General features: G+C 41.1%; 1 protein-coding gene across 1 annotated transcript in view; it reads left to right on the forward strand.

Annotated features, from left to right (window-relative positions):
- Positions 1–21,234, forward strand: part of SIN3A (SIN3 transcription regulator family member A) — a 44,166-nt gene that overhangs the window by 15,785 nt on the left and 7,147 nt on the right. The window contains exons 9-18 of the mRNA XM_024761744.1: positions 1,748–1,866; positions 2,444–2,654; positions 2,960–3,076; positions 5,464–5,702; positions 7,114–7,297; positions 8,372–8,945; positions 11,190–11,359; positions 15,321–15,494; positions 19,940–20,032; positions 20,952–21,046. Of these exons, the coding sequence (XP_024617512.1) occupies positions 1,748–1,866; positions 2,444–2,654; positions 2,960–3,076; positions 5,464–5,702; positions 7,114–7,297; positions 8,372–8,945; positions 11,190–11,359; positions 15,321–15,494; positions 19,940–20,032; positions 20,952–21,046 (1,976 nt within the window). The remainder of the gene's footprint in view (positions 1–1,747; positions 1,867–2,443; positions 2,655–2,959; positions 3,077–5,463; positions 5,703–7,113; positions 7,298–8,371; positions 8,946–11,189; positions 11,360–15,320; positions 15,495–19,939; positions 20,033–20,951; positions 21,047–21,234) is intronic.

The following is a 21,234-nucleotide window of genomic DNA, read 5'->3' on the forward strand; positions in this document are numbered from 1 at the left end:
AAAAAAAAAAAAAAAAAAAAAAAAAAAGTGGGGAGTGTCAGTGCACCAATTGTTGAGGACTTAAGATGACTTTTAACCTTCTGATTGCTTGTGATACTTACTTGTGGTATCGCATATTGGGTTCATGGGAATTCTGATCTAACTGTATGTTTTCAGAGCTCCCCAGGTGATTCTAATGAGCAGCCAGAGTTGAGATTACTGGTCTGAACCGTGTTGTGTGGTATGTGCCTGACTTCCTCCTTGGAGTCAACTTGATTAGCAGCCTACTTTAATCGTGGTAGCTGGCAAACATCAGACTTCTCACTGGCAGGAACCAGCCTGGATTGATCTGGTGGTGACTTAACCTGTCTTGCACCTCTGGGGTTTTTTTTTTTTTTTTTTTTTTTTTTTTTTTGGGGCCAACTGCGCCACCAGGGAAGCCCCTCACCTCTGTTTTTTTGCAAAAGGGCAAATGATTTAGCATCTCCATGATTGCCTCCCGATTGCTCTCTGCCTGTGTGAGCTGTGCTGCAAAACAGTTAAGCATCCCTGGCTCTGACTTGAACCATTTCTGAGGGCAGCCTGGGCATTGGTGCTTTTGAGACAAATGTAGAAGTCCAGGTCACAACCAACAAATGGTAAGGAAAGGGTGAGGGACGGGGGACCGAGTAAGTTAATTTTTAAAAGAGTGGTGGTATTTTTTTTGGTCATTTTTGAAGTACTTATTTCTTAGAGATACATACTGAAGTGTGTGTAGATGAAAAGTCTGGAGTTTGCTTTAAAATTCAGTGGTGGGGGAAATGGGCATAGATGAAACAAAATTTACTATGTATTGATCATTGCGGCTGGGTGAGTACAAGAGGTTCATTAGACTATTCTGTCTGCTTTTGTATATGTTTACAAGTTAATAAAAATTAAAAGTAAATATTCGTCATTTGCTCTGAAGGTACACATTCGGTATAGTGTCTACTGATTGATCATTATGAAAAGTATATGGGAGCCTGGAGAAGGGGTTTTTGATAAACCGTTTGGCTTGGTGTGAGGGTCTCCACCCCCCACAATACTAAGTACATGTCTATATATGAAATTGAAGTCCAGATTGCTCATCTAGCCAGGCTAGTATTACTTTGTCTCTGCCATTTTTTTAAAGCATTTTGGATATTAAAATTCTCAATATTATAAGTGGAGAAAGGAAAAGAATCAGGTCAGAGGACAAAAAGTACCTTATTTTAAAAGGTCATTATTCAAGATTACCAGAGTTCAAAAAGAGTGTTGTCAAAGATTCTTTCTGTACATACCTGTTAGGAGAGGCAATAAAAGCTTGGGTAACTCTGATATGGTCCAGAGAATCAGGCATGTGAGACGGTGAATGTCTTCTTTACTCCAGGGTCTCTTTTTCAGAATTTTTATTATGGAAAACTTTAAACATATAAAATTAAAGTGAACAGTAAAATGACTCCTCATGCCACCGCCATCCAACCTCAGCGGTTCTCAACTCCTAGCCGGTGTACTCTTATACTCTTATACTCTTATTTGGGGACAAAATCTCAGATAATCTCAGATAATGTATTATTTCATCCATAAGTATTTTACTGTTTCCTTTTTAAATGATACCTTTTTTCAAGCATCAGCATTAACACATCTAAGAAAACCAACATTGATTCCTTAATATTGTCAAATACAGTTCAAATTTCCCCAGTCTTTTAAAAGCAATCCAGGATCCCTTGATTCCTTGCTTAATTATTTTTCTTTCGTCTGTCTCCGTAAGGTCCGAAAGGCTCTGCGGAGTGCAGAGGCCTATGAAAATTTCCTGCGCTGTCTTGTTATCTTTAACCAGGAGGTGATCTCTCGGGCGGAGCTTGTGCAGTTAGTCTCCCCGTTCCTGGGGTAAGTGGAGTCAGGAGCTTAGCCCTGATGTGTGATATGGAGGTGAAATAAAACTTAGTTTGTGGGAGTATGTGATAGGCAAAATTAATTTGATTGTGGTGGGTCAGTTGACTCATAAAATGTCGGTGTCAAGAGACTCCTCTAGGAAGTCTTCTAGTTCAACTTTGGAGATGAAAAAATAGGCAGAGAGGGCATTGGCCAAGACTAGTGGTCTCCTGATCCCCTGACCAATGTTGGAGGTTTTATAGAGACGAATCTCTTCCAGGGTTCTAGAATCTTGACTTTGACAACCTAAGAATTATCTGAACATTGAAGCAATATTCCTGATTAGAAAATGGCTCGTTATTGCCTGGTACAGTTCTTCCATCACCACCTTAATTGGTCTTTGAGCACTCTATAAGAAAAGGAGAAGCCAAGTATTCAGAAGCACTGCTTCTTAGGCAGGAAATAGTAATTGTCACTGGAATTTGTCCAATGGTAGTAGAGTTCTGAGCCAACACCAGATAATGGTAGTCACACCTCAGGATTACTGCATCATGCTTCTAATTGCTCACCAATTTTTGGTTTGATTCTTCAGGAAATTCCCAGAATTGTTTAATTGGTTTAAAAACTTTCTGGGCTATAAGGAGTCTGTACATCTGGAAACCTTTCCAAAGGAACGAGCCACAGAGGGCATTGCCATGGAGATAGATTATGCCTCTTGTAAACGGTTGGGCTCCAGCTATCGAGCCCTGCCAAAGAGTTACCAGCAGCCCAAGTGTACAGGACGGACTTCTCTCTGTAAAGAGGTAAGACCTCCCTGAGAAAGGATTAGCCCTGAATCCGCAGCTTCCTCCAGAAGGGAGTGGTACCTGGGATGGAGAATTTACATGAATGAGGAAATCAAAATGCTTTTCTGTCTTTTTTCAAAAGAAAATGTTTTATACCTTTATTGAGAGCCTTTTTCTTACTATCTTTTTAAACTTGCTAAAGGTGAAAATTGTAATGTTAACTGTTTCTTCCCTCCCCTAAAGCGTTGTCTTTTTTATTGAGAACGCTGAATCACCTGAAAACTTCTACACTTTTGTTTCAATTTCTCTTCTTTTACCCAAAGGTTTTAAATGATACCTGGGTTTCCTTCCCCTCCTGGTCTGAGGACTCCACCTTTGTTAGCTCCAAGAAAACTCAGTATGAAGAACATATCTATCGTTGTGAAGATGAACGTTTTGAGGTACAAGCTCCTTTATCATTTGAAATTTGGGGAAATGGGAGATTTGGAACAAGAGGATATCTTAAATACCTACCTGGGAGGGTTGGTTTTTTAAGACAAAGGAGCAAGAGGCTCACGTTCTTCTGTGGTAAATGCTTATTGTATTTACCATGTTTTACGACTTTGTCAAATATATTAGTAATATTTTTATGACAAATGTGACTTACCCTTTGTAACTGAAATTATCCATTGATGGCTGAATAATACTCCTTTGAATTTTCAATAGTGTTTTAAAGGTTATTGTGTCCACATGGTATATAAAATCAGTATCTTAAGACCTAGTGGGCTTTCTTGCAGCTGTTTTAAATTATTTATCTTAAAGTGTGTATTATTTTTAGCAGGTATCTTAAAATGGTTAGCAGACCAGCTCTCCTGTGAGAACTGGAACTCCTCTTTCATATTTCTGATATTGATTTGGCTCCATTTGAAAGAAAGTTGAGTTAGGGACTTTATTTTAAAGTGGTTGGGAAAGGAAGAGCTGGAGTGAAGAAATGAGCTGGTAGACAGCCCCAATACCAGGAGTGGGAGTACTGAAAATGGACTCAATTCTCAGTGTCTAGTTCACTGATAGCAACAAAAATGGAATGTTAACTGTGTCTTGAGAGGTAAAATTACGTGCATCCTACTTAATGTATTTATTATATAAAACTGACTGCCCCTGCTCATTCATATGGATGGGAGATGTTTTGCTCCTTTTTTCATCCATACTGATTTAGCTCTCTGCCGGTTATCCCCCTTCACACTTGCTTCATCTGTTTCTGGCATGTTTTGAATGAAGAGCCCCATGTTGCTTGGCCACTGGCAGGCGGTTGGCCATCTCTGCCCCAGTGTTTATGAGGAGCTTCAACCATTTGCAGAAAACTCAATCGTGACAGATGTTAACTTCTATAGAAAGTTTTATCAAGCTAAAGAAAGCATTTCTTTTTTACCTATGTTTAGTATGTTTAGATGATGTGTGAGAAAGCAGAGACTGGCCTCTGTTTTTGACAGGATATTCCTATTCTCGACTAGTATGCCTGCAAATGAGAGGCAACAGCCTCATTTCCCACTTGTTATTACAGGAGTTAAGACGCAAGAAATGTGTGTGTGTGCACATGCGTATACTTAGGATTGGATGGGATGGACTAGTTTGAATCCTTTATGCATCAGTATAGGTTAACATTCCTGCAATACAGACAACCCCCAAATCTCAGTGGCTTAAAAAAATAGATTTATTCCTTCATCATACTACATGTGCATGATGTTTAGCAAGAGATTCTGCTCATCAGAACTGCTTGGGGACCTAGGCTGACAGAGTGCCACCATCTTGAACAGTGCCAGTGACTAGAGGGAAAAAGAGCTCAGATGGATCTTGCACCCTTAAATGCTCTAGCCTAGAGGTAATAGACATTACTTTGACTCCCCTGTGCAAAACTCATTTGCTAGAACTAGTTGCATGGCCCTATCTAATCACAAGGGAGCCAGGAAGTTCAATCCATCATTTATCTATAACTGAGGAAAAGTGGGGCGACGACCAGAAATATTTGACAAAATGACTGCCATAGTCCTGAAACTACAAAAATTAGGAAACACACAGACATTTGGTCATAGACCCTTGAGACTGCTCATTTATTTCATTTTCTCTTTCTCATCTGGAGAATTTTGTGTTAAGCCTTGGAAAAAAGTTAACTCAAAGGTTGCTAGTCATATCCTTAACCAGGTCAGGGCTAAGCCCTTGCCAGAAAATAAAATGCCAGAAATTCAGTAAGAATTTAAATGGTTACCCACAGATACGACATTGAAGTCCATAGGAATGATAGCCACTGCTCTTATTATTACTAGATGTGGAACAAGGCTATTAAATATTTAAACATTTCAAGTTACCCTGAAAAACCTTACTCATGAGACTGATTGGTAATCTTGAATGGTCTTTTTGGGATTTCGTTGTAGTGGTTGTTATTGTTTGTAACATCTTAGTAATTCATGAAAGTTCAGGGGAAAGTGTCTGTAAGGTTGCCTCCTATTAGGTCCCTCTGGTGTGGGGGCCGGGGGCCAGTAGTCCTAAGTAAAGCACACTGGTGGTGGTACAAGTATTAACTACCGCTTAGCCATCATTTATTGGATGTTTGTTGCGTGCCTGGCATCGTGCTAAATCCTTTACATGGATTGTACTGTTAAATCCAGAAAACAACCTTATGAGAGTACGTGGTGTTATCCCTGTTTTACCTATAAGGACACAGAGTTTTATATGGCTATGGTATGGCAGAGCCAGGGTTCAAATCCAAGGAGTTTGACTTCTTCTACCTTATACGCCTGACAGCTATTCTGTTCTGGTTGGGGTCCTGAACATACTTTGTCTTTTTCTTTAGCTTGATGTAGTTTTAGAGACTAATCTGGCAACGATCCGGGTTCTGGAAGCAATACAGAAGAAGCTTTCCCGCTTGTCTGCTGAGGAACAAGCCAAATTTCGCTTGGACAACACCCTCGGGGGCACATCAGAAGTCATCCATCGAAAAGCCCTCCAAAGGATATATGCTGATAAAGCAGCTGACATCATTGATGGTCTGAGGAAGAACCCCTCCATTGCCGTCCCAATTGTCCTTAAAAGGTACCTGAGTGAATATGCCCTTCATGCTTCAGTGTGCTTCTTGACAGACATAGTGTCCCATTAAATAAGATTCTCCTTTTCGACTTGGTTATCCCATGAGACCTCCATTTCTCCCCAACCCTGGTTGTAGGAAATCAGGTGGAGTGTGGGGTAGTGGAGCTTCCCGATGGGGTTCTGTGTAGCCAGCAGTAGAGAACAAACCTTTAAAGTCCATAGTGGAATGCTCTGTGTGTTTGAGGTAATATTTTAAAATAGAGAAAAGAAAAAAAAAAAAAAAAAAAAAAAAAAAAAAAAAAAAAAAAAAAAAAAAAAAAAAAAAATAGAGAAAAGAACAAAGAAGAAAACAGCCACCCATGTTCCTGCCACTCAGTACTAACCAATGTTCACATCTTTGTTTTTTAATAAGAAAAATCACGTTGTCTTTGTAAAATTGATATGTGTTATTAAAAAAGACTTAGCTTGCCATTTTTACCAAGAATGTCTTCTTTCTTGTAACAGAACTTCAGCCTGAGGTATAGAGGGGCTGTTGAACCCACCTAAGGCTAGGTATCAAGGAGGAGGCCAGGGCTGAGCCCCAGGCTCCTCCAAGCACATGGCACTCTGTATACTACACTATGAATCCCAGCTAAGATTCATAGGGGCCTCTGTCTATATCACCTGGTGAAAACTTACCTGCTGCACAATGCACAAGTGCCCAGATTTTATTGTTCCTCCCTAGTCTTCTCCTCAAGAGCTGGCACAAGCTGTTCCTCTCCTTGCCAGTAGCATTTAACTTTTGTGTTTGAGATGGAGGATATTCTTCAGTTCTAGTGCTGGTTTTGATTTTACTCTCCTCTCTTCTAGAGTATCAGGATCAGTTCTCACTAGAACTTACAAACTGTGGCCAGAGGAACGTTTCTGTGCAAGTTCTCTGCTCTTAGACTTTTGCGTTTACAGTAGCATAATAAACGTTCTCAGAAGTCCTGTAGCAAAGAAACTTGTTTCACTTTGTTTTAGCTGGCCAAGGAAGAGAACCTCCTTTTCTAGGGTATTCTGTGGAATGTTGTTTGAGAAATAACTATTCTTGGCAAGATTTCTGACTTTGGGACAAATTACTTCCCCAAAGTAAGTCTTGAATGATTAAATTTCTCATGTATCAGAGTTCAAGACTGGTTTGAATAAAATTTACCCCAAAGTTGCCAACAGTTTTGGCAGATCTGCTATATCTTTTGACCTTCGAAATAAAATAAACCTGACATATTTCTTGCTTCTAAACCCTTATGAGATTAGGTGCTGTTACCCCTATTTTACTGATAAAGAGACAGTCTTATATGGCTAATATGGCAGAGCCAGGATTCCAGTATGACTCCCTGCCTTAAAATTCCCTCATCTCGATTCCCATGTCTTGTTTTTCCACCTTCCACTCCACTAGGTTGAAGATGAAAGAGGAAGAATGGCGAGAAGCTCAGAGAGGCTTTAACAAGGTGTGGAGAGAGCAAAATGAGAAATACTACTTGAAATCTCTGGACCACCAAGGCATCAACTTTAAACAAAATGACACCAAGGTCCTGAGGTCTAAGAGCTTACTCAACGAGATTGAGAGTATCTATGATGAGGTGAGCTGGAGGTCTCTACATCTGTGCGACGTCCCCCGTCTGTATGTTCAGCATAGCTTTGACTGCTGCAGATTACCTTTGTTATATGAATGTGAGACCCTCCAAAACTTGTTGATTCTTGCTTCATAGCATAGACTTCTATTCCCGATTCTACCATTTTAAGTCTAAGCCTCACTAAGCTGTTTTACTAGTTTCCCATCCTGGTTTCCGTTCATGCCCACTACCCCCCTCTCCCACTTCTCTCCCTATCTGTTTCCTTCCAACAGTACCTTATATTCCTTCATGTAGCCCATCTCAACTTCCCACAGCTTAAAATACTATCATTGATCCCCAGACTTTTTTTTTTTTTTTTTTTTTTGGCCGCACTGTGTGGCTTGTGGGATTTTAGTTCCTCGAAGCTGGGCCCTCCACACTGAGAGTGTGTAGTCCTAATCACTGGACCGCCAGAGGACTCCCCCTAGACTCTTCCTAATCCTTGTTTATTCGGCATCCTTACCAGGATTATATAGAGAACTGGGAGCTAGGATACAGAGATGAATAAGAAATTAATCCTGCTTTCTTTGAGCTCACAGTCTTAGGGGGTGGATAGAAACAAATACAGTGTGATTGAGAATTCCTAGAAGTGGTGTGATCTTGAATTTGAAAAAACTTTGTATTATGAAACTATCAAACATACACAAAAGGGGAGAGAATAGTAAAATGAGATCTTACATAAACTTAATCACCTATTTTGCCAATTTTGTTATATCTGCCACCTTCCACACTCCCACCCCAGAAGGATTTTAAAGTAAATCCTAGACTTCATATCGTATCCTCCATAAATACTAATCCGGAATTTTAAAAGATGGTCCCAGTTCTGTCCCATTGTCTCTTATAAGTCTTCAATGTCTGGAAGGCACCGATCATTTTGGTATCAAACCACATCTCGCACATTATCTTTTTGTTTCTGGAAGTTTTGGATTAGAAAATAATGGCCACTGTGGTTAATAGAAAGTACTGCTGGTGTAGTCTCATAGGTCTGTTTGTTGTTCCTGTAGGTACGTCGCGTAATACTTTGTCTCTCTCCCCTGTTAGAGGCAAGAGCAGGCTACGGAAGAAAATGCTGGTGTACCTGTTGGCCCACACCTCTCACTTGCCTACGAAGACAAACAGATTCTGGAAGATGCTGCTGCTCTGATTATCCACCATGTGAAGAGGCAGACAGGCATTCAGAAGGAGGACAAATATAAAATCAAGCAAATCATGCATCATTTTATTCCAGATCTGCTCTTTGCTCAGAGAGGTGATCTCTCGGATGTAGAGGAAGAGGAAGAAGAAGAGATGGATGTAGATGAAGCCACAGGGGCGGCTAAGAAGCACAATGGTGTTGGGGGCAGTCCCCCTAAGTCCAAGCTACTGTTCAGTAACACAGCAGCTCAGAAGTTAAGAGGGATGGATGAAGTATACAACCTCTTCTATGTTAATAATAACTGGTATATCTTTATGCGACTGCACCAGATACTCTGCTTGAGGCTGCTGCGGATTTGTTCCCAAGCTGAACGGCAAATTGAAGAAGAAAACCGAGAGAGAGAGTGGGAACGGGAAGTGTTGGGCATAAAGCGAGACAAGAGTGACAGCCCCGCCATCCAGCTACGTCTCAAAGAACCTAGTGAGTGCTTAGATTGTCAGTCTACAGAAGATGTGAGGGGTTGGGGACCTCAGGGCCTAGTTAGACTCAGGACTGCTTTCTTTTATACATAGAGCACAGGCAGGCCTTAGAGGCTGGCTAGGTTCAAATCCTAGCACCGCAGTTTACTGGTTGTGTGACCTTACTTAAACTCTGTGAACCTGTTTACCTGTAAAATGGAGGTACTACTTGTCTCTTGGGGTTGTTGGGACAATTGGAGAAAATATGCGAAGCACCCTGTGCACTGCTTGGATCGTGGACACTCAATAGCTGGTACTATGGATACCAGGGAAGTGGGTGTCAGTTACTGTCAGTTTCCCAAATGGCAGATCTCTGGGTTATTGCAAAGTGTTTGAAAGGACAGAGACGTGACTCAAACATCATAGTTGGTTTCATTCCATGACAGAACATAAATTCCTAGTTGTTCATGCCTGAGACAGATGCAAAAGAGGAGATGGGGACTCAAGAGATGGTTTGAGACAGCAGAACAGGCAGAGCAGGAATGAAGATAGAAGACTCAGGAAAAGGAAAATAAATGAGGATTAAGGAAGCCACCATATCCTCTAAGTAATTCTATGCTGCTTGCTTCTAGATATCTCTTCAGGTCATAAGTTAGGTGCTTAAGCTGTGAGCCAAAAGCTTTTTTGTGAAGCCTTTCTTCTGTGCTCTTTAGGAAATAGCCAATCTTTGGAGTGAATTATCCTTTCTTTTCTTTCTTTTTTTTTTTTTTTAAAAACTGTTACTGGTGTAAGAAGCCCATTTGAAGCCCTGGCCTTCTATCTGTTGAAGAGCTAATGAACCTGGGAATTAATTCTAAAAGACTTTATCTGGATTAGTACTAGCTTGAGAGACTTCAGTATAGTGATTCCATCTGCTTGGGTAGAAATGAGACAGAAGATGACCTAATCCTGGCTTGACCGTTGACGTAACCTGGTTTGAGGCTTACAGTTTGTTCTTGAGTAATAATGTCAAGCCTCACACTGATCGTGGGTCATGTGGTTTGCGCTAATAGCACTCATAGCTTTATTCTGACATGAAAGCATTTTTTCATGGCAGTAGCACAGCCCGTTCCTATGCTGTGGATCCGGACAAGGTAATGTTCTGTAATGAAACTCAAGCCAGTTGCTTCTTTTAAACAGTAGTTGTCCTGTTTAACCTGTCTTGAATGAATCCATCACACTTGAGATAAATGGAAATGGACTCAGCTTGTGCTCTCAGCCTTTTTTCCCCTATATTTTACAGAGAGGTAACTAAATGTCAAAGACAAAGAGTTCTTGTTGTAATTTTTTTTCATTTCAGTGAACTTTTTGTTGAAGTGCAAAACATAGAAAAGTATACACATCCGAATTGTGTAGCTCAGTGAATTTTTACAAAGCAAACACACCTGATAACCAGCACCCTGATCAAGAAACAACATAACCAGTAGCCCCGTCGTGCCACAGTCTTGATTGCCAGCGCTGGAGATCAGAGTTGCCTGTTTTTGAGCTTTGTGTAAATGGGTCTTGTTTTAGTGAGCTAAAGGCGGAGTCCTTTCACCTTTCCTTGTGCACGCTGCTAGTTGCCAGACGTCCCTGTAACAACTGATAAGGTGCCAGCTGGTGGTTGAAGTGATTCATATGCAGCAAGTACGAATCATTTAATGTAATTTGTGAAGCACAATATTGGGAATCCATTTTTAAACAAAAGGACTTTGACAAATGCAGATCACTTCATTATTCATAGGGGATTTAATCTGCACTCCTCTTTTTCTGTTCCCGAGAGGTTTCCTAGTGCTAGAGTATGGTTCCGTCTGCCTTTTCTCTTCAGCCCTTGATGCTCCGTTGAAAGAGTTGTATGAGCAGGAGAACCGTGTGAGGGATGCTCTTCGTAGGCTGCGAGAGCAGGTTCCTATCTTAGCAGGGGAGCCAAGAACTTTTTGACGAAACTTCTTCCCTGGGATATTTTGCTCTCCTGTCACGCACAGCCAGGCCATACTGTAAATAAGTGTTTTTCAGGCATGGTCAGTCGCAGTGTTAGAAGCCGCTGTTAAAGTTGCAGAGTCACTCTCCTTTAATAGACAGTGCTGGGGGTTGTAGCCACCTGTCAGATCTCGTCTCTCTGCTGCAGACTAAACACCTAGATTTGTTCTGTTAAGTGCTCTTTAGGCCAGCTGTGGGATTTGCCCTGCCTTCTCTTCCGATCTTTTCTTAGCAGGGTGAGGCCTCATCTCTCCCATCTCTCCCACAGTGGACGTTGATGTAGAAGATTATTACCCAGCTTTCCTGGATATGGTGCGGAGCCTGCTGGATGGCAACATAGACTCTTCACAGTATGAAGATTCGCTAAGAGAGATGTTTACCATTCATGCCTACATTGCCTTTACCATGGACAAACTCATCCAGAGCATTGTCAGACAGGTGAGGGCATGGCGGAGGCTAGGGTTGGTGAGGGAGAAAGTCTACAGATGGATTCAGGAAAGAGAAAAGGCAAGATTTCTGTTGGGAAAGCAAAGTCAGTTTCCTCATATAATGATGTTTATGAACGCATGGTTCTGTAGAGGGGAGGGAGAGGTTAATGTGCTGTGATGTCGGATTTCTCCTGTTAACAGAGTGGGAGTACTTCAGCCATGTGGTTGACTCCTTTGCTTTGCTCAGCATGCCCTGGGAGTATGAGCCTACGTGAGACGTGATGTTTTACCCCCAGCACTGGTCCTGACCCCCTGCCCTACCCTCCCAGCTCTTACGTTGGGTACCAGGCGTGAGCTCAGTTTCCTCTTCTTTAGGTGTTGGTAATTCTATGGACTTTCCTTATTTAACATTTGAAGTTCTTTTTACAGGAAGGGTTTCATACATCTTTTTATAATACTCTGTCCACCTCACTATCTGAGATTCCCTCTGAGTTAGACTTGTAGTTGGTTTTTTGATTTATTCTTGTGGCACCCTGGAAGTTTGTAAATATGTTGTTCTTTACAACAATAATTTTATAGCAAATAACATGTAATAGGTTTCCATTCCTTTGCCTTTAGTTCTGAACTTTTGAAGGGATCAGAGTCTGTTGATAGTGCACCACTTTCTTTAAAGTGAAAACTTTTTTTTTTTTTTTTTTTTTTGGCGGTACGCGGGCTCTCACTGTTGTGGCCTCTCCTGTTGCGGAGCACAGGCTCCGGACGCGCAGGCTCAGCGGCCATGGCTCACGGGCGCAGCCGCTCCGCGGCACGTGGGATCTTCCCGGACCGGGGCACGAACCCGTGTCCCCTGCATCGGCAGGCGGACTCTCAACCACTGCGCCACCGGGGAAGCCCAAAGTGAAAACTTTTAAAAAGACAATTCTAATTCTAGAGTCCACACCACTACTATGGAAAGAAAAGCTTGTTCAGTGTTTTCCTCGGATAAAATATGGAATCCTTTGCAAAGTACTCATGCTTTTACCTTGAATTTAGAAGGATGCATGGCTCTGCACCCCTCTCACAGGATCTGCTGAGAGTCAAGGAATGTTGCTTCACATAACTGAATCTTGGCATCTTCACAAAAGTTGTCAGGCAGAGAGCTGAAAGTTGAAGTGGTTATTAGGCCGTCCCTTAAGGGGTCTTAATGGTGATGGACAGAAATCTTTACATGTATACAATCAGCTATGGTCATAATTTTTGAGAGACTAATGCCTGTTAATGTCCCCTAGGTTTACATAAAAGACTTCAGTTACCATGTGCTTATGTTTCTGTTTACAAGTTTGCTGTTGCTACAGCTAGAAGTAAAGTCTTTCATACTACCAGCACAACTTTAAAAATCTAATACAACAAGCTTATTTATTTTTTTATAAGCCCAAGGTTGGTTTTTTGTTTGTTTGTTTTTGGGGATTTTTTGCTGTACGCGGGCCTCTCACCGTTGTGGCCTCTCCCGTTGCGGAGCACAGGCTCCGGACACGCAGGCTTAGCGGCCATGGCTCACGGGCCCAGCCGCTCTGAGGCATGTGGGATCTTCCCAGACCGGGGCACGAACCCATGTCCCCTGCATCGGCAGGCGGACTCTCAACCACTGCGCCACCAGGGAAGCCCCCAAGGTTGGTTTTTTAAATAGATATAATTAGTCCATTTACTAGAAGCACCTGGTTATGATTTTGAGTCAATAATACGTAAGGTCTGATCTTTTTTTATGGAGACAGGTTTTATCCAGAAATCTGAATCCATTGTTTTTAAAATACATTTATGCTCCTCAGCTTAACTCCTGAATTGGAGGTATAACATTTCTTACTCTCCTTATCTTCTTTGCTGTTCTCCCAGCGTTCATTGCTGACTGGAGGTGGAACATATATTTCAAGGTCAAACCATATATTTATCTTACTTTTCTAGACTAGTTTAAGAGGGGTTTGTCTTAAGAATACAATAGGCAGTCTCACAGACATCTGGTGTGGGACTCAAAATATGGCCAGACCATCTAGGGGTTAGACTGGGGAGGTTTTTTTTTCCCTCTCCTGCATGCCTTCTTTCTGGACATCTCCCCCATCCTCATGCTTCTCTCTTCAGATGAACACTCAGCCCGTATTCAAGGCTTCTCCAGCACCTGAGGCTTTCACTTGCCACGGCAGTGCCTCTGGCCCTGGCATTACCAACCTTTCCATCCAGGTGCTCCTCTGTAAAAAGTCTACCAGATACACTCATGGTGTCATTTCAATTTAGCAGGAGAGAGAATCTAACCAGCCTAGTGTGGGGATGAGAGTTGCCTAGTTGTCCCTGGATTTGTAATGCTGCCCTTTCCAAAGACTAGAAGGGGCCAGATATCCAAGGAGAGGGTGTGGATAGGGAGTCGGTGACGTGGTCTCCTTTTACAGGAAGGTATAAAGAAGTATCTACACGATAGAGACCATGCTTTGGACATGCACTGCTTTTTTTCTCTCTTAAACACTGTATTTTAAGCCTTCGCCCGTATTATCAAGTTATCATAAGCATTATTTTAATGGTCACATTAAAAGCCATTGTATAGACTAATTGTAATTTAACCACCTCCAGTTGCTGGCCTTTCTGCCACCATCAGGTCACTCACCCTTCTGACCTTGCACCTTGTCCATTTATCTACAAATACACATACTTGTCACTTAAGAGTTTTTTAAATGTTAAAAATAAGTAGTTGTCATAGTTACTAGCACTTCAAAAAGAGTGTATCTTCCTAAAAATAGAATGGCTTAGTGGTTATGAGAATTTTAAAGTAAAATAGACAAATTGATACTGCAATTAACATTTTGCTTTCTTGTATCTCTTTTTCACATTCTCTGGTATTTTAATGGGTAAAGTTTCATCTGAGAGAATTTTTATTTCACAGTAGATATATCGTCATGACCTATGAGAATAGAATCTCTGAAAGATTCAACTTTGTAGTCATCAGATAGTTTAATAAGATAGTTTCAGAAGTTACCAGTAGTCAGTCGTGATTGACCTGTGTTGAAAATGAGTTAATTTACCTACAATTTAAAATACTATACTTTTATTATCAGATGTGGAAAAATAGGGGGTGTGTTAGAAATATTAGTCCTAACTCAGCTCCTTCAGCTGAGCACCCATGATAGATTAATTCAGTAACAGCTTCCTCAGTGCCTATTGAGTTTCAGACTTTGTACTAGGGCTGTGAATGTAGACATGGATCTTGCTTTCATGGTTCTCCGAAGTCCGTCTCCTCACCTTAGCACACATGAGTTTTCTTATCTAACATGTAAATTTGTCTCATATATCAATATAGTAGGGTACCCTTCTCCAGCCTGCTTCCCAGGGTAGTTGTGTGGATCAACTGAGAATACGTATGAAAGGAAATTGTAAATGGTAAAGAAGTGCCATAAAATTAGGAAGCCATGGAAATTTTCTTTCATGTAAAAAAATTTTTCTTAAGTTCCTTAGAACTTTAAATAAGCAGCACATTAACCTGAGTTGCTTATGGTTTTGCTTTTAAATATATATGAACATTTTATTCATGGACCAGAGATACGGTTGAAGATTTTGGCTTGGTTATTCTCCAAGAAAATAAGATAGTGGTTTTGTATGATTAATGTTCTAAAATGATCAACCAGAAAACCCTTTTTTTTTTTCTTTTTGCGGTACACGGGCCTCTCACTGTTGTGGCCTCTCCCGTTGCAGAGCACGGGCTCTGGACGCGCAGGCTCATCGGCCATGGCTCACGGGCCCAGCCGCTCCGCGGCATGTGGGATCTTCCCGGACCGGGGCATGAACCCGTATGCCCTGCATCGGCAGGCAGACTCTCAGCCACTGCGCCACCAGGGAGGCCCTGGAAAAACCTTTTTGAGCTGAGTGATTGGAACCACCAAAGGGAGGCTGAGTGTATGACAGGGAGAACTATATGTTTGGTTCCCTGATGACTTGCCTTTGCTTGATTCCAGCTGCAGCACATCGTGAGTGATGAGATCTGTGTACAAGTGACTGACCTGTACCTGGCGGAAAACAATAATGGGGCCACTGGAGGCCAGCTGAATACACAGACCTCAAGGAGCCTCCTGGAGTCAACATATCAGCGGAAGGCTGAGCAGCTCATGTCAGATGAGAATTGCTTTAAGGTGAGAGGTACTCAGGTAGTCAGGGACCATGCTGACGACAGTGTGAGCTGTTGGGGCTCTCTCCACCAGAAGTCAAAGCCATACCAGGGTACTTTGACCCAGTGATTCCACTCCTAGACCTCCTTGGAGAGCCTGTGAACTCACTGGAAGAAATGCAAAAAAACATGGAAAAGTAAAGTCTCTTGTGGGTAGTCTGTTTCTTGCCTTTTAAAAAAATTAGCTCTTACATATGAATTTTATAATTTTGTATTCTTCTTCGCTGAACATTTGAGTATTAAATGCTTCGTAAATATTACTGTTTAGAAGTGTAATCCATGGTCGTTGTAGAAAAGATAGGAAATGCAGAGAAAAGAAAAACTAGTCACCTACAGTTCTTCCCAGAAATAATCATTGATGACATTTCTAAACTTTTCTATGCTAATATATATTTTGAAAAAGATTATACTGGGCAAAATGTTCTGGAACTTATTTCGCTCAATTAGCAACACCTCTGGGTCTTCAGCATCTTTTTATGACTATTTGATATTTAATTTTATAGAAAATTATGCCTGTCTAGTTGGACATTTAGGTTGTTTCCAGTTTTCCACCATTATAATAGCTAATTAGAAAAGCAAATAGCTGGAAACAGTCTAGGTGTCCAACCCTTTACGGGAATGGTTAATGGCAGCCTATTGTGTGAATGCTGGATGGCATATTTTGCAGCTCTTAAAAGTTAATTATAAATTATAAAAATACTGAAACAGATAAAAGACACAAAATTATGTGTGTTATGATTGCATCTATGTAATAAACGTGTATAGTTGAACAAAGCCTGTATGTATTAATGTAAGGACAGGTTTAGGTGGCCCAGAATAAGGTTTGTAGTTGGCCTAGCAGAGAGAGCTAAGCTAAATAAAAGTTTGACCTTGGTGGGCATGTTCTATGTACTTTAATGATCTGACCCTCAAATTGTTCACTTCTATTTTCAGCTATTTCTTTAGTTTCTGATCTATCACCTGTACTGTTGGCTTAATTTAGAATCAAAGACCTGGAAATGAGTTTTCTAGTTCAGTCACAGATCTGATGTTCTACTATCCGAGGACTTTCCCACTACAGAAGAGATTTCCTAAGCCTTTCAGAGTTTTAAATCTATAAATGTTTATTATGAGTTTAGTGGGTGTTTACTTTCATGGTGGACAGAATTATCATCCCCATCTACAGTGAGTTAACAGTGTATTAAATTGTGTGGTGAGGGCCTATGAAGGAATGGGTAGACTCACCCTGTAGATAAGAATAGTTGTCAGAATAGCAGAGGGAATAGCAGGAACAGAAGGCTTGGTAACCAGGAAAATCGTGTCATCACAGTGACCTTTTTCTTTCAGATGTTTACATAGAGAATAAAAGTCCACAGTATTAGCATTAAGCTAAGAATAAGCAGCCCTTCAAATCCTCTGCCCAGCCCCACCTCCCGCCTCCTCTCCCTTCATTTTTTTTCTATGCATATTCTACGGTGCTTTTTAAAAATCAGGCAAGTTTAGCTCTCTGTGTATCCATTCAGACCCTTTTCTGTGCATTTGCATATATTGACACATAGATGTTTATATAGAAATTGATTAGATTTAGATTGGATTAGATAGCGTATTTTACATCTGGCTTTTTTTTTTTTTTTACTTAATGTCTTAGAATTTGCTCTATTTTGGTTTACATAGATCCAGCTCATTTTTTCAACTGCTGTGTCATACATAATAGTATGAATGTACCATAGTTTTTTGTGGGGTTTTTTATTTGTTTGTTTTGGGGGTTTTTTTGTTTGGCTATGCCACATGGCCTGTGGGATATTAGTTCCCCCACCAGGGATGGAACCTGGGCCCCCAGCAGTGAAAGCGCCAGGTCCTTAACCACTGGACTGCCGGGGAATTCCCTGTACCATAGTTTTGAAAAAAATCATTGCCTCGTGGGTAAACGTTTTAAACTATTTCCATTTTTTACTATCTCAAACAGTGCTTCATTGAACCGCATTTTGTTGTATTTGTATCCTTGCGTGCACGTGGTAGTGTTTGTTTAGGGTAGAGGCAGAGAAATGAAATTACTAGGTTAAATGGTATGCATATTTTAAAATTTAAACTTTAATGGATATTCCCATTTCACTCTCCAAAATGACTGGCTATACCAGTGTGCACTTTGATAAGAGCATTTATTTCCCCATTCTTAGTCAACACTTAGTATTATCACACTTACTTTTGCCAGTTAGATGATTAGTAAAATATTTTAATTCACATTTCCCTGTTTGCTACTGTTTCCTGTTTTTCTCTTCTGTGTATTGCCTACTCGTATCCTTCACCTTTTGCGGGGGAGAGGGGTTGTAGTTTTTTTGTTTGTTTTTTTGTTTTTGCGGTACGCAGGCCTCTCACTGTTGTGGCCTCTCTCGTTGCGGAGCACAGGCTCCGGACACGCAGGCTCAGCGGCCATGGCTCACAGGCCCAGCCGCTCCACAGCATGTGGGATCTTCTTGGACTAGGGCACGAACCCATGTCCCCTGCATCGGCAGGCGGACTCTCAACCACTGCGCCACGAGGGAAGCCCTGTAGTTCTTTTTATGTACTTTTTCAAATATGATTTTCTTTGTCATGATTTCTCTGAAATTGATTGGTCTTCCTCTATGTCCTGTCCTTCAGTGCTCAGCTGAGTGTCACTTCAGTGAAGTGAAATCTTTCTCATCTCACTGAGGGGGGATAACATATTGCGCATGTTTCTAGAGTAGTACCTTCGTAGTTATTTTGTTGTAATGTAAATATAGCTATTTGTATCCCTTTTCCTTCACTAAATTGAGCTCCTCCAAGCAAGGAACCATGTTCTCTTCTGCGTGTGCCTCTGCCTAATAAATGGCAAACATTCAGTGACTATGTGTTAGTTGAATGAAGCCTAGGAGATTGGCAGAGGAGGCATGGAGAGGAGGTGGGGGCGTCCAAATGGTAGAGGATCTTCACAGCCATAACTAAGGAAAAGGTATGAATTTTGTTGTGGTTGGCGAGCAGTGAAGCATTTTTAAGGACTAAATATTCCACTGGATTTGAGCTTTCAGGAAGATTAGTAACACTGAGTAAGGAGGAGGGGAGGAATCAGAGTCATGTTTACAACTGGAGGCAGTTACCAAATTTGGGTGATGGATGTGGGCAATCTAATAATAAAGTTAGTCAAGACTTGGAGAGTGGTTGCAGAGGTCAGAGAGTTGGGGTGAACACATGGTAAAGGACCTAACAAGACAGGTGTCAGACAGGCGAGGAGCCTGTTGGGATGAAATTGAGTTCAGTTTTAGGCATGTAGAAGAGACTTGTCTTCTCAATATTACTTTGAAGAGTGGTTTCTTTACAGCAGTGGGACAGATCTTGACACTCTAGGTTATTCATCCTAAATCCAGGGGGGTTTAGCAAACTCCTAGGAGCAGTTTTTTTCAAATCTATTTTGGAAGTAACTATGTTTGTATGTGTGTATGTTATGTTCTTGTTACTTTTTAAATTTTATTAGCAAATAGGAATTCTTCTTCTCCAGAAGAACTGTGAACCAGAACTGGTTTCTGGTCCTGTTTGCTTACTGACTAGCTGTGTGGCCTTGAGAAATCAGAACTTTCTGAATTTTAGGTTTTTCCCTATGTAAAATGAAGAACGTTGAAATAAATGATTCTCAAGCTTTCTTCTAATCGCTAATCTTCACCATGTGATTCCTATAGTGATCTGGTCTGCAGCGAGCCCTTAGGATAAGGGCATTGAGAATCCTGGGATTCCAAAAGGGGAGATCTGTGTGCCATCACCATTTGATACTTCTTTTGTGCAAAATGTGACGTGGTTTTGCCTCTATCAGTGTACTGCTTTTAAATATGAATTTTTAAAAAAGATCACACAAATAGTATTAGCAGAACTCAGTTTCAAATATGATTGGTACCATTGCAGCAGATCACTTCTTATGTTGATGTTTTGTGTTACTTACCTCATGGTATGTGTGATTTCTTGGGTAGTCTTTATTGTGGTGGAAATGTGATTGCTGTTTTCTGTTTGATGTTTTCCATTTCACTTTGGTATGAGAAGTTTCCTTTTCTTTTTAAACACTGTAGGCTTGTTTACATCTTTGTATCAAGTCCCATAAATGGGATTATCAAGTGAAATGGCATTGACATTTTATGGTTCTGACTTTTGAGCACTCTTTCTGATATTGATTACTGTTTTAGCTAATTCGAGAAGTAAGAAACATGAAATGGTGCTTCTTGCTCTAACATTTCATTTTGCTGGTAGCAAGATTGGACCTTTGCCTTTTTATCACCTGCTAAGCTTTTGAGTTATCTTCCTCGTCTCTTCATTTGGAGCAAAAAAATTTTTTTATAACTTTATTGCCTCCCCACCTCTCAACCCTTGAGAATCTATTTACAGCTTTGGAGATGGTCTTTTGTTTACATTCAGGTTTCTTATTTGCAGCTTATGTTCATTCAGAGCCAAGGCCAGGTTCAGCTGACCATCGAGCTTTTGGACACGGAAGAGGAGAACTCGGATGACCCTGTAGAAGCAGAGGTATGGATGAGCATACTGCAGAAACTGGAGAGAGCATGTCATGTTCTGAGAGTCTGCCCAGTGAGTGTCTTCTAGAAGCCTAGCCAGCGTTAGCCTGTTTAAGGGTCAGGACCTGACGCTTAAGTACAGGTCATTTCAGCCATATCTTCAGCTGAAGAAAAGGACTGCCTGGTGGTAAGATATTTAGGATTGATGGCAGTCTCATCTAGCTTTCAGGAAAGCCCTCTCCTCTGAGGAAGTCTCATGGTTGGCAGCTTTCTTGTTTTTCTCCTAAAGCACAAGAAAGAACAAATGAGGTGCCATCTGCCCAGTATCATCTTGACCCTTTGTGTCATGTTTACTTTTTATTGGGATAGATGGAGCCAGGAGTTCTCAACCCCACGGGGTAGACAGAGTGAGTTGGTTATCATAGTTGGGTCTAGCAGGTAATATTAATGAGAAATGCAAGCCACATGTATGTATGGTGCTGAGGGCATATGGAGGGGAGGAGACTGTTGTTTTATGGGAATATTGGCTCGTGGTTGCCAAATCTTAAATTTTTTTAAAAAGAGATGCCAGAAATTTAGATTTTGATGTGAAAGATACTGATTTTCAAACATTTGCCACTATACATTTTGTTCTTTAACAAAACCCTCTGTAGGGAAATAAAACTTGTCAGTGAGCCAGCTTCTAACCAGTTATGACTTCTGGTAACTGTTAAGTATCTCAGAGAAACTTTAGGTTTTGCATTCTCACAGATATTTTTAAGCTGTGTTTTAATACCAAGTAACAAGCATGTCATTATGGAAAGAGATTTTTTTGATCTTGTATTTAAATATTTCAGACATTTTAGTCATAGAATTTGCTAGACAACCTGATGAGGTTGGAGTTCAGTTTTTGTGCTCTCTCCCCCACCCCCATTTTGTGTTTACAATCCTAGCGCTGGTCAGACTATGTGGAGCGATACATGAATTCTGATACTACCTCTCCTGAGCTTCGTGAGCACCTGGCACGGAAACCAGTGTTTCTCCCACGGTGAGTGAACCAGCTCATGTATCGGCAGCAATAACACTAAGGCACGGTCCAGGAACGAGGAGTTAGATGACTCTCAGTTTCTTGGTTTTCACTTATTCTGTTGTTCTGTCTACTGAGGATGCTAATTCAAGGTTTGTATGGTTTTACACCATGAGCTTACCTGGAGCACGTGCCAGAGCATCAGGGAG

Source organism: Neophocaena asiaeorientalis, unplaced genomic scaffold (genome assembly GCF_003031525.2).
Source record: "Neophocaena asiaeorientalis asiaeorientalis breed wild unplaced genomic scaffold, Neophocaena_asiaeorientalis_V1.1 scaffold54, whole genome shotgun sequence".
Taxonomy (NCBI): Eukaryota; Metazoa; Chordata; class Mammalia; order Artiodactyla; family Phocoenidae; genus Neophocaena; species Neophocaena asiaeorientalis.